The sequence below is a fragment of the Falco peregrinus genome, chromosome 10 (assembly GCF_023634155.1).
Source record: "Falco peregrinus isolate bFalPer1 chromosome 10, bFalPer1.pri, whole genome shotgun sequence".
Classification (NCBI taxonomy): Eukaryota; Metazoa; Chordata; class Aves; order Falconiformes; family Falconidae; genus Falco; species Falco peregrinus.
The window spans coordinates 8,843,658-8,855,890 of record NC_073730.1 but is presented as its reverse complement, the minus strand read 5'-3'; the positions used below and the strand labels follow the sequence as shown (position 1 = coordinate 8,855,890).

At 39.7% G+C, this 12,233-nt stretch overlaps 1 protein-coding gene across 3 annotated transcripts in view; it reads right to left on the bottom strand.

Moving 5' to 3' along the window:
* Positions 1-12,233, bottom strand: part of DNM3 (dynamin 3) — a 187,147-nt gene that overhangs the window by 154,325 nt on the left and 20,589 nt on the right. For all 3 annotated transcript variants that reach the window (XM_055815066.1, XM_055815064.1, XM_055815065.1), the window contains exons 3-5: positions 3,386-3,535; positions 1,419-1,622; positions 687-785 (exon numbers count right to left, since the gene is read on the bottom strand). In XM_055815066.1, the coding sequence (XP_055671041.1) occupies positions 687-785; positions 1,419-1,622; positions 3,386-3,535 (453 nt within the window). The remainder of the gene's footprint in view (positions 1-686; positions 786-1,418; positions 1,623-3,385; positions 3,536-12,233) is intronic.

The following is a 12,233-nucleotide window of genomic DNA, read 5'->3' as shown; positions in this document are numbered from 1 at the left end:
CTAACTGTTCATCCTGTTTATGTATATCAAATATGCTTCCTTTTAAATGACCAGTTCAAATGCATCCAAAACTTTGGTGTACCCCAAAGAAACCACTTTAAAAATAAACAAAGAAAATCAAACCACACACACAAAGATAAATGGTATGATATTAGCAAAATATAGGAAAAATTCTTCTCATTTGCTGGACCAACATACTCCATGGGAAGAGATGGTGGTCTCATCAATGTTATAACTAGAATCAAAATTCTTGATATTGTTAACAGTATGAGCAACCGTGGTAGTAGCTGCCAGATCAACTACATGGAAAATTTCTAGAAGGGGTCAAAACTTGGTTTACAGTGAGACCACCAAAGCTCTGGTACTTGCTTTGGTCATATGCAAAGAAAAAAAAGATTCTTTTATTACAAGAGAAAGAAACCTGGTACAAAAGAGAAAACTGGCTGACATTTCTTGCTTCCTCTGGAATATGTGGTGTATTTTCCAAGTCCAAAGAAAAAATAATTTTACTTGCGGAATATTTTTAGCACAGCCACTTTTTATGTTTGCTGAATAGATAACGATGAAAGCTAGGAATTTATCAAGTCCAGCATAACCTTTGATTCACCTTCAGGACTCCCAAACACCACCCTTATCTCAAAACACCTTCTGGATTGCAAATTATGTAGGCAATTGAACATTCTCACCTCTACGAAGAGGGAGTAGTTTGTTTTCTAGAATTTCTCTTGCATCTGTTCCTTCATCCATCAGATCCAATTTTGTGATCACACCAATGGTCCTAAGGCCTGACCAGGGTGGAAACAGGAGGAAAAAGACAGTGAAAAATCATGTATGTTCAGGAAGAACAACTGCATATTACAATTATACAACAGATATGTGACATTCTCAAAGCTTCCATCACACAATACCAGCTACAACTACAAGTTTTGGTATGTCTGCAAAAGAAGGGGTAATCATTGCCTGTGCGGAAATGTGTTCCTCAAATCTCTTTAACAAGGCTCAGCATTCCTAGGATCTGACCATGTCAAATTTATGATGCATTTTTCCAGAAATCCGACGAGCAGCACAGTCCATTTTGCTAGGTACTTGTCCTGGTTTCAGCTGGGATAGAGCGAGCAGCTGTGCGGTACTTAGTTGCCAGCTGGAGTTAAATCACAACAGTCCTACAAAAATTTCTAGATAGGCATTGCCCCACTTGCTTCTAAGAGACAGTAACAAAATTTTAAAAATACATTTACAGCTTCATTACCTGAATGATACTGAGCTAACAAACAGTTACTCTGATGTCGAAGCCTATACAAGAAAGTGTATACACAGACCTATATTATGAATTATATTTCACACAAGAGTTGGTCTATTACTTCCAATTCTGTTATTACACTTGAGAACAAAATGTGGTTACGTTCAATCATGCTTACCTTGAGGGTCCACTTCCTTAGCTAACTTCAGGGCATCAGAATTAGCCAGATCAGTGTTAGCTGGAGTCACGGCCAGTATCAGACAGTTTTCTCGAGAGATGAACTGCATTATCATGTCTCTGATCTGTTGTTCAATATCTGGAGGCTGATCCCCTACTGGCACTTTAGTGATTCCCGGCAAATCAATAAGGGTTAGGCTTAACACTATATAGAAAACACAGGATCACGAAACTGGTTAGCATGCAAGACACCTAAAGAGATCTACACATCTATGGCTATAGACCAATTTTAGTCACATAAACCCCCACATAATTACCTTCATAGGTACATAAATATTATCAATGGTTCAAACAAAATGCCTGACAATCTGAAAAGTATGCTTTCCCTGTTGGTCTTTCATCTCTGGATTTATTAGCGCTATTTAATGTTTTGAACGTTATAACTGGCATAGAAGAATGATACTTATACTGAATATCCTTGAAGGCTCTTAGAAAAATGAACATGGCTTTCCAAGCTTTTTCTATTAACAGGAGTACAGACAACAGACCATTTCCATTGCATCTTTCAAATCAACCCAAAACAGGCACTTTAATTATTATTTTATTTTTTAAAATAAAGTCCTCTGACCATGCTTTCAACAGTGTCTCTAATTAAGAAATTTAAAAAAAAAATCAATAGCTAGCCTAACTTAATTAGGAAAATTGTTGTTAAGGGGTTTTGCAGTACGTTGCTGTTTTGGTTTTTTGGGTTTGGTTTTTTTTCACTCTGTGACTTTTCTTAAGAAAAGTAAGAAGCGTGAAAAAGTTTATCCATTAAGAAAACCTATTTTGCTCTAGCATGATTTCCCCAGTACAGGCCACAACGCCAACTAGAAGCATCCTAGCTCGTTAAACCAGCACTGGGGTAACAGGGTATCCTTTAGACACATGAGAAAAATGAGATTCCTAGAAAGGAAGCACCACAAATATATTTGGGATCTGGCTAATACAGACAAAAATTGCTGAACTAAAAGACTGATCCTACTCAAACAAAGTAAAAGCATTAAATAGGAAATTTTCACTGTCTCCTGGAGTCAGCAAGTTCAACAAAAAAGCTTTGAGGCAGGGCATTTAGTTCAGCTCCTCTCCAGTTGGCTATGTCACATCTGCATAGCAGAGAAGGGCTCAGGGGCATATGTTTAGAGCCAAGGCTGCTCATGGTATATCAAAGGGAGGTTCAGCATCTCTTTAATTACCTCTCCTCTTATTTTAATCTTTCTGTCCTTTGATTCACAATGAAGACATCAGATGAAGTGGTTAGAAAAATAAAGTGCTTCAGCCAAACATACCACTTCTCTCCCCTATCCAAGATAGATTCAATACCAAATATTTTCTCTAGCCTGCCTTCATTAAATTGGGCAGATGGCAACCAGAGGAACTCGCTTTGATCTATACTGGGGGTCTACAACAGAAAGCAGCTTCAAACACCATTATTGTCTAAATATACTTTTAGCAACAGCGAACAATAAATATCCAATAGGGCAGGGAGACATAATGACTTTTTAGATCACTTAATCGGGGAATTCATCTGGAGGGTGGCAAAAGGAAATTTTGCCACTAAGTCTCCCATCTATTATTTGTCTTTACTACTGAGCTACTATCTAATGGTATACATACTGGGGGAGAGATTGGTTTCATCGTGATGCAGAATGAGTATTTTTAAATCAAGAGAATATTAAATGGGACAGAGGCTGCACTCTTCCCAGCTCTACTGGTAACAGCCCTCCACCACAGAGCTTCCTAACACAGGAGAAGTTGAGGACTCTTCCAGATACTTATCTACTTTTGGTTCAACTCAGTCTCAGAAGTTTTTTCATCCCAGAAGACTTCTGATCCAGCAATGACAGCACAGACAAAAGGAGATAGCTAGACAGACAGCTACAGAATACATTACGTGACAGAAATATAAAGTAGAATGATTTTACCTACCATGTGGAGAATATATTCTTAAATTAATAGGAACTGAAGAAATGCCTTTGTTCACTCCTGTTACTCTATCTGTTTCTACTTCAATTTCCTGACGAACTTCATCAAAATCAGTAAATTTCCTCCCTTTGCAGTGTAGAAATTCAGCATACTCTGTGAAAAATATCAATAGCAACTCTGTATTTCACAGGCTTATAGGCGTGGACACCCACTTTCAAGCCCCCAGTATTCTTCAGATGTGTGTGCACAAAAGCATGTCATCATGGATATCAGGAAAGCATTATATATGAGCATATGCTATAGATATGACTGCACAGATGAAAACCAGCCTACGATACGAAAGGGTTAGTTAAGAAGTCAAGTTGACTGGATGTCAACAGTTGGCTTTTATCTTTAGCATGTCATCTTCTGGAACAACCTGAAAGATTCAAATAGATACCGTTCACATTAGTAGAATAAGGAACAGATTGTGAATCAGACTCTGAGTTCTCATCTGATTACATTTGCCTGTAATACATCACTGAATTGAAGAAAATTAATTCAAGTATCACGAAAAATTATTAGCAATTGTTTTCAAAAACAAAGTTATGTGCATTTTTACAAGTTCGTAATGAAAAGAAGATCACTTAAAAACACTGTAATGTTTTTAACACAACTCATTTCCTAAAATCTTCTTGGAGTCTAAATCTGAACCATGCTTAAGAAGTTTGTAAAACCTTCCATAGATATAGTTGTGATTTTGCTGAAGATGGAGAACACAATTAATTCCTAAGTCTTCAATATCGTACAACTTGCCCTCTTACCTTAAAGGGGCATCAACCAGGAATCAGGGATAGATACAGTCTAATTTGTTAGACCTGAACTTGACACTAGGCCGCTGTTTCAACTCTTGAATCCAAATACTGATACTAATTGTAACCTTCTGGATTTCCTGCCCTAGAGGTGTATAACCAAAAGCACACCTCCGGATAGTTTCTTCCTTCAAAACAGAACAGAAACGTTTCTCTAGCATAGCAAGGCTGTAATCCAAAATGACATTAATGGCAATGACAGCTCACCCCCTGTCTGCACAGAGTCTCAGCAGTAAGACCAGAGAAAGGCTGAACAGAGTTGTGTACATTCCAGTTTATTTCATCCTGTGATCAAGGCCTAATCTCAAAATTCCATTTAGATGTTTCTTCCCTAGAAAACATTTATTGGTAAAAAGCTTTCAAACACCAGGGCAACGAGCTTGCTTGGTACTCAAAGAAAGAAAAGCAGCTCAGGAGACCTGATCCAAGAATACAGCTGGGCCTCATGTATCAGTACTAAAGTATGTTTCCCAAAAGTCACTCTATGACTATTGTTGACAGAGCTGTTTAAATAAATAAATAGTCAAAACTACACATGAAACTATGACAATAGTTAAAGCAAACTGAGAGCCAAAAAAGGAGAGCGAGGAGGGGAAAACAACAAATACCAGCCTTTCTATGCTACAACACCAGAATCCCTCCAGATTCAAAGTGCAAGGGACAGGGAAACCCACCTTTGCTAAGACAAAAATAATACATCTCTTATTTCAAACATAAGAGAGCAGCTAACAAAAACCCACCATCTCACTTTTGACAACTTAAAAATGCCAGAGTATCTCATATGCCTTCTAAGCTCTAGCAGCAAAATGACAACAAATGGGGGTTTTGTATGTTCCATTGTCAACTGTTCATTGAAAAAAAAACAAAAACAAGACACCAAGGAATATTCAAATATTTCAAAGTAAAAGTTAAAATGGTGCACAAAAATGAAATATCTCAGTTGCTCTAGCACAATTGAGAATTCACATCTGTAAAATTTGTCATCTTAGATTTGGAAAATAGCTACCTACTGAAAAAAAAAGAGCCAATAAGTAGTTCTTATTTTGTCCCAGTTCTTCATGCACTGCTCCTGGCATAAAATAAAATGTGTTCTTCTTTGTTACTTTTTTTTTTTTTTCAGTGGTTCATCAAATTTTCTCAGAAAAATATTTCAAAATTCAATAGTTAATACTTGGTGCCTAGTTGTAACCAGTTGACTGACTCAGCTGATAGTCAAGGAAGCTTTTCTCTTTGTTTCACTTAACACTCAGTAACAGAAAGAGTCCAAATCTGAAATGGCTTCAAGGTAATTCAAATGAAGATGTTCACTCCTTTTTAGCTGTGTTAACATTTATCAGTAGCTCATTCCTCTCCGTGACATCTGTGGTCCCACTAGTTCTGAAGGAATAGACTTTACAACGGGTCATAACCTGTGGTGCCACACACAGCCTACAGAATAAAAATTCAAATGAACAAGCAGCACTTTGTTTGGCTCCTTTCAGCCCAGAGCCTGTTCTTGGCAATGATGCCTTTAGCCAGACTGCATAAGCACAAGTTTTAACGCAATCTTCAGTTTTCAGCTTTCATACACAAAAGAATACTAGGAAAACACTTTTTTTATGCTTTTGTAGGAATGGACATGAAGCCAGACAAGAAAAAGTGATCCTGCCTAATGTCGTGTTTTCAGATATATATTTGCTGTATAAAATTGAAGTTATGTTAAGAGAAAGAACAATTAGATGAAAAACTAAAATATTACCTTTGCATATAGAACACCTTATTTTTTTTGCCCAGACTCATTCAAAGCACCTTGGATAACACAGAATGAAAAAGATCTCTCTTTTTTTTTTTCCTAATAGCATAATTCTCTTCAGTGCATCCAACCACAAATGTCCTAAGTGATTCTTTATCTCTTCAATTGTGATTATATTAGACAAATCACACAAACAAGTGTTATGGGATACCATTTTGGAAAATGTTCCTCATTTTTCCTGTGAGTTATTTGTCCCTATGGTTTTGTGATTTAGTCTAAGACAATGTTACATGGTTATTAGCAATAAACAGACATTGTTGCTTTCAAACCCTTAAAATTACATACACACTTGAGATTTTTCATAAATTTGTCTCCAAGCTAGAGAGCTGAGTTAGGTACGCCATGTGACGAGACACGGAACATCCCTTAGAAATACAGGAGATATTTTTTTTTTAAAACATCCTTGATCCACATCAGGCTGAACCCAAGACCTTTCAAAGTCTGACAAAGCCCAGAGGTTTTACCCTATAAAGAATAACCTCTTACTAGAGGTTGGGAATTTACCAAGATGAGAGACCTGAAGTCAGATCTCTGCCCCACCTGATTTCAAGTCGGTCCAAGTCTGTGGTGACATCCAGTCTAGCATACTCAGAAGACTTATGTCTCCAGCTTGGAGTTTTCCAAAAGGGTAGTTCATTAAATTGCAGGCCTATAGCAAACATTTTATTAAACATATATAGCAAAGGAGGGAAGAATACCTTCTATTACTGCATCTTCTATCTGCCAGTCCCTTGGGGAGATGTCACTCAAGCAACAACAGTGTTATGAGCTTCAATGAATCATGCCACAAAGCCTCAGAATGCTTTCCAAAAGAGTGATTTAAAATCGTGCAAATAAACATCATGAGCTAAAGCACATCACCTTTTCTTTGATGATGGAAGTGAAGGCAGTTAAATAAATCTATTTAGACCTTAGCAAATCATCCAATCATTCTTCACTGAAAAGAGGTTTTTCAATGCTCTAGCTTTGCTAACATGCTGAAGACAAAATATTCAAAAGTCAGGCATTCCACTGTTAACACGTTAAGCCTTGATGGGTTTGAGAGGTGGGTCCATGCGAACCTCATGAAGTTCAACAAGGCCAAGAACAAGGTTCTGCACGTGGGTCAGGGAATCCCAAGCACAAATACAGGCTGGGCAGAGAATGGGTTGAGAGCAGCCCTGAGGAGAAAGTCTTGAAGGTGTTGGTTGATGAGAAGCTCAACATGACCCGGCAACATGCACTCACAGCCCAGAAAATCAACTGTGTCCTGGCCTGCATCACCAGCAGGCGATGGTGCATGGCCAGCAGGTCAAGGCAGGTGATTCTCTCCCTCTACTCTGCTCTCCTGAGCCCCCACCTGGAGCACTGTGCCCAGCTCTGGGGCCTCCAACATAAGGAGGACATGGAGGGCCATGAAGATGTTGAGGGGGCTGGAGCACCTCTCCTATGAAGACTGAGAGAGTTGGGGTGGTTCAGCCTGGGGAAGAGAACGCTCTGGGGAGATCGTATAGAAGCCTTCCACTACCTAAAGAGGCTGACAGGAAAGCTGGAGAGGGACATTTTACAGGGGCATGTAGCAACAGGACAAGGGGGAGAGGCTTTAAACTGAAAGAGGGTGGATCTACATTAGATATTGGGAAGAAATTCTTTACTGTGAGGGTGGTGAGACACTGTCACAGGTCGCCCTGAGCAGCTGTGGATGCCCCATGCCTGGAAGTGCTCAAGGCCAGGTTGAATGAGGCTTTGAGCAACCTGGTCTAGTGGAAGGTGTCCCTGCCTGTGGCAGGGGGCTGGAACTAGGGGATCTCCGAGGTCCCTTCCAACCCAAACGATTCTGTGATTCTAACCTTCAAGCAGCAAGGCTACAAGAACAGAAATACCCTGGTATTTTTTGAGGGGAAAACACAGAAAACCCTGTCAATGCAGAGGATGACAAGAATATCGTAGCAGAAGATTAGAAAAATTGAAAATATGATAGATCTGATGAAAGTAAGTAGCATAAAATACCAGGTCATGCTCTTCAGGACCAATGAAATGGCTAATTACAAGGGTAGACACTCAAACCAAGGGAGGAAAAGTATTCTTTTTGATGCAATAGTCTTTCACATCTTTGAAAATTTTTGTTTGTAGAAGAAATCTATCTTCATTCTTTCAACCACCTTCTATAGATGATGCTTTCTAAACTTCCAATCACTCGCACAGCTATCCTCCAGGCATTTGTCTTAAAAGCGACAGAGGCAGACCTCTCATCAAGATCTTCCTAAGACTGAAAAGAGTGGAAGAACTAATTTTAGGACTACACATCTGTTGCTGCATCTTGTACAATATTTACCTCTGTATTTTACAACAGCATGACATCAGTGAGTTGTGTTCTATTAAGAGATCCACTGTGAGCACCAGGTCCTCTCTTCTGAAAACTAGCTATCTAATCAAATACTAGCCTTTCAGTACAGGAACAGCTCTCATCCCAGCTGAACTTCTTCCTGCTTTTGCAGCATTTCTCTTCCTTTGCAAGCAATTTGGATTCCAGTTCTGCCCACCAGTATATTTCATAGTCTCATTTGTATTTGCCAAATATAAACTTAATAAACACACTGTTCTGTCATCCTGTCAGTAATACAAAAAACTGAACATGACCTGGAGGGATGTCACTTCCACACTGTAAACAACTATAACAGCATATTATAAGAGTCCTTTCCAGACCATGTTTCCTGAGATTGTTTACTATACATAAAAAACCCCCAAACATGCAAGACAGTTGAAAAACCCTTACTGTATCCAAGGTAAGACACCTACCCTTTATTTACAAACCTGCTACCCTGTAATAAAAAAGTAAGCTTGATGGGTTTTTTTCACTTGATTGTGTTGGCTGCTATTCATCTCAAGTACCTTTCAGATTATTAGTTAATAACTAATTACAATTTTTTTTTTTCCTAGAAGTGAACTTTGACTGATTCTTCTGTTGCTTTTCTTTATTATCTTTTTGAAGATGGGCAAATATAGAGCCTTCCAGTCTTTCAGTGAGGGAACTCCATCTTCCCTGATGTCAGTGAGCATCAGCCTCAGAACAACGAAACAAAACCTTCCAGGCAAACCATTTGTAAAAACAAATATTCGTGGCTACAATTCACTTGTCCTAACATGACCTGAAGCCCATACCTGGTTTGAGGGTGCTGATGGGAGAACTGCCTGAGCCCTCAGACCCACGCTGCCAGACCTCAGCAGTCTGTTACTCCAGGTGCTGTTAGTAGTACGCACAGGCAGACAGCAGCAGCAAGGAGGATTTGCAGCCTCTGCAGCCCTACACTAACAGCTTAAATTCAGGTTTGAGACCAGCAGCGTATCAGTCCCGTTAGGGCGATGAGTCTTCCACTGTCTCAGGAAGGAGTCACCAGTCACTACCACCTTCTCCCTGTGGTAATGTCACTTTTTAGCTTTTACGGTATGCACATCCACATTTTTACTGGTCTCTACAGCATCCCTGCTCGTCATCTGAATAAGCAGCTGCCACAGAATGGGATGCAGAAAATGGCAGCCACTGTCCTCCCTTCCTCCCTGCAAAGTGCCCAGTCTGTCCCCTACTACTGGCACTGTGGCACCTTTCTACCTTTCGTCCCTGAAGGCCGCCAAACGCCTTCCTGCTGATGAAGTCTCTAAGATCATTCGTGTTAGCTGAAATAATTCTTTTATAAATTTTTCAGTTTTCTGTTAGAGGACTGTTTTTGCCACCAGATGGCAATAAAAGATGGGTATGCCTAAGGAGCAGTCTCACAACAAAAGACACTTGCATTAAAGCTCAGCAACTTCAATAGAAGAAAGCATCTGTAAGACTTCAGGGAAAAAAAATAGTATCAGAATTGTCTTTTAAACCTTATGATGATTTACTCTCCGCTTAATGTTCTAATTAACAGAACTGAAACAAATGTGGGTATTGTACATACGACTCAATCTAAAAATGTCCACCTCAATAATGACTTTCAAAATGTTAATCTGCCATTTCTTTAGTAAAGAAACAACCAAGACCATGAAAAAAATCTCAAGTTCCCCTCCAAAAAGAGTTCTCAAAATGAGGAAGATAACCCTCCTAGAGCCAGGATACTTTAACACGTAAATAATACAATGGGATGTATACAGCAGGCAATGCATTTTTAACACTCAGAAGACCTACAACAAAGGCTTCACCCAAAACCTAAGTACATTTTTTGTCGTCACTGCTGTTCAAAAAACATACTATCCAGTCTCAAGAAGTCCAGGTAATTATTTCACTTCCATAGCCAGAAGAAAGCACAGTAAGAGGAATAAGAGATTGCTTAAGGTTATACAGAATGTGTGGCAACAGGGGGAAAAGAAGAAAAAGAAAAAAAAAAAAGAAAGAAAAAAACCCCACTCAGCTCTCAAGACTTTCTCAGGTGTTTCAAGTCATCACCGTCTGTGGGAAAATCACTTGAGGGAGAGGGAAATTAGAGAAAACTGGGGTACTACAGAAGTTGTAGTATTACAGAAACCTTTTTAGGGTTAACTGCAGTTGCCACTTTCAGGATGGTTGGCACCCACCGGATCTACTCCACCAGGGTTCCCTAGGCAACTCAACCTGCCATCCTAGAGGAGCAGTGGAGGCTGCAACAGAGTGGAAACACCTCAGCCAGGCTCTGCTCGGCTCCCTGCAGGACAGGGAACTTGATGGTACCGTACAGCCAATAAGCTGCATAGCAGCTATCAAACGGGACATACAAGAGATGTCTGTTGCTGAGCCAACAACTATGGCAAAATCATTTTCCTTAGATAAAATGATTATCATGAGCAAGGGTCACCTAAGGAAACTGATCCCACCAAAGTCACCTACCTCCAAGGTATGACCATCCCCTCATTGAGCATGTGCTTTATATTTTTTATTGGCTATATCTTTCAATGAGAAGCAAGAGAATTTTACACCAACGAATATTAAAAGAATCTTGGGCCAGAGCCGCTCGAGCTCCACCTGAGAGTAAAGAAAAGTATAAAAAGTGAATGAATGAGGGGAGAAGTTAGGGAAGATTCCATCGTAACTTCTGGGATCAGTTGACAGGCTGAACCTTCTCCTCCATAGGTACACCTATTGGGTAAGAACTTTGTCTTATGAGTGCTAAATAGCCAACACTAGCTGTTATTAGTGATTGATGTGTTGGTTGTCTATCCCTTCAAGTTTGTTTTTGCAGGCAGTTCCTATCACCAGCAAGCACGAACCTTAATTTGTCACAATTTTATAATAAATAGTGTTATTCCATAAACTGTTAGTGTTAGTCCTTCATGAGCACTAGCAGCCACTGGCAGCAGGTAACACACTCGAATAAAGTGGGCCGACCTGCCGAGGGGTCCCACTAATGCTGTTGGTGTGTTTCTCTGAACATGTCAGTTGAATTGCCCTCCGATCCAGCAGGACCGTTCAGTGAAGGGTCCCTGTAACAGGATGCTGACAGACTGGTCGGGCACAAGGGTCTTAGCTTTCCTGGGGCACTGAGACACAGATCAAACACCTGGGGTTAAGAAAATCTACCCCCACTTTACAAGACACCTTGCCAAAACTTACTCAGCAGAACCATTTAAAAGTATCTATTATCTCCTGCAAAAAGTATTTAATCTTGCTGATGTATCAGATCAAAGAATCCCCACACTAGGAAGTATACTGAAAGTTGTGAAACAAAAACTTAGAATGCTTAAGAAATAGTTTTTAACACAAATTAAGACATACCAACTCAAAGGAAGAAAAACCCACCAGCCCACTAGCCCTCTTTCAAGAAATTATGGTAACACATGACAAATCACTACAGATCAGCATGCTTACTGGCAAAACTTGCAGAGAGAAGTTTAAAAGTTGAAATGGAACTAATGTACCTTACACAGAACTCCATGTTGCTCCAAGACTACTGAACACTAACACAGCCTTAAAAACCTCATCCCAGGTAGCTGTTTGCCAACAATTACATCTTAAAGACACACAGGGAAAAATCCTTATAAAAGCACAACTACAGGCATATGTAATGCATTCCTCCTCCTGAAAAGGAATCCTAAGTAAGAAAGTGAGAGACCAGCTCTCTGCACTCATGGGTAACTACTGAAATACCACAACAGTTTAGCATTTAAAATAAATGCTGTCTGGTGAGAAAGAATGAGCTCCCTGTACCTTATGCTGCAGAAAATACCAAAAGAACTGGCATGCCTTTTGCCCTAATTCAGACATCAGACCCTC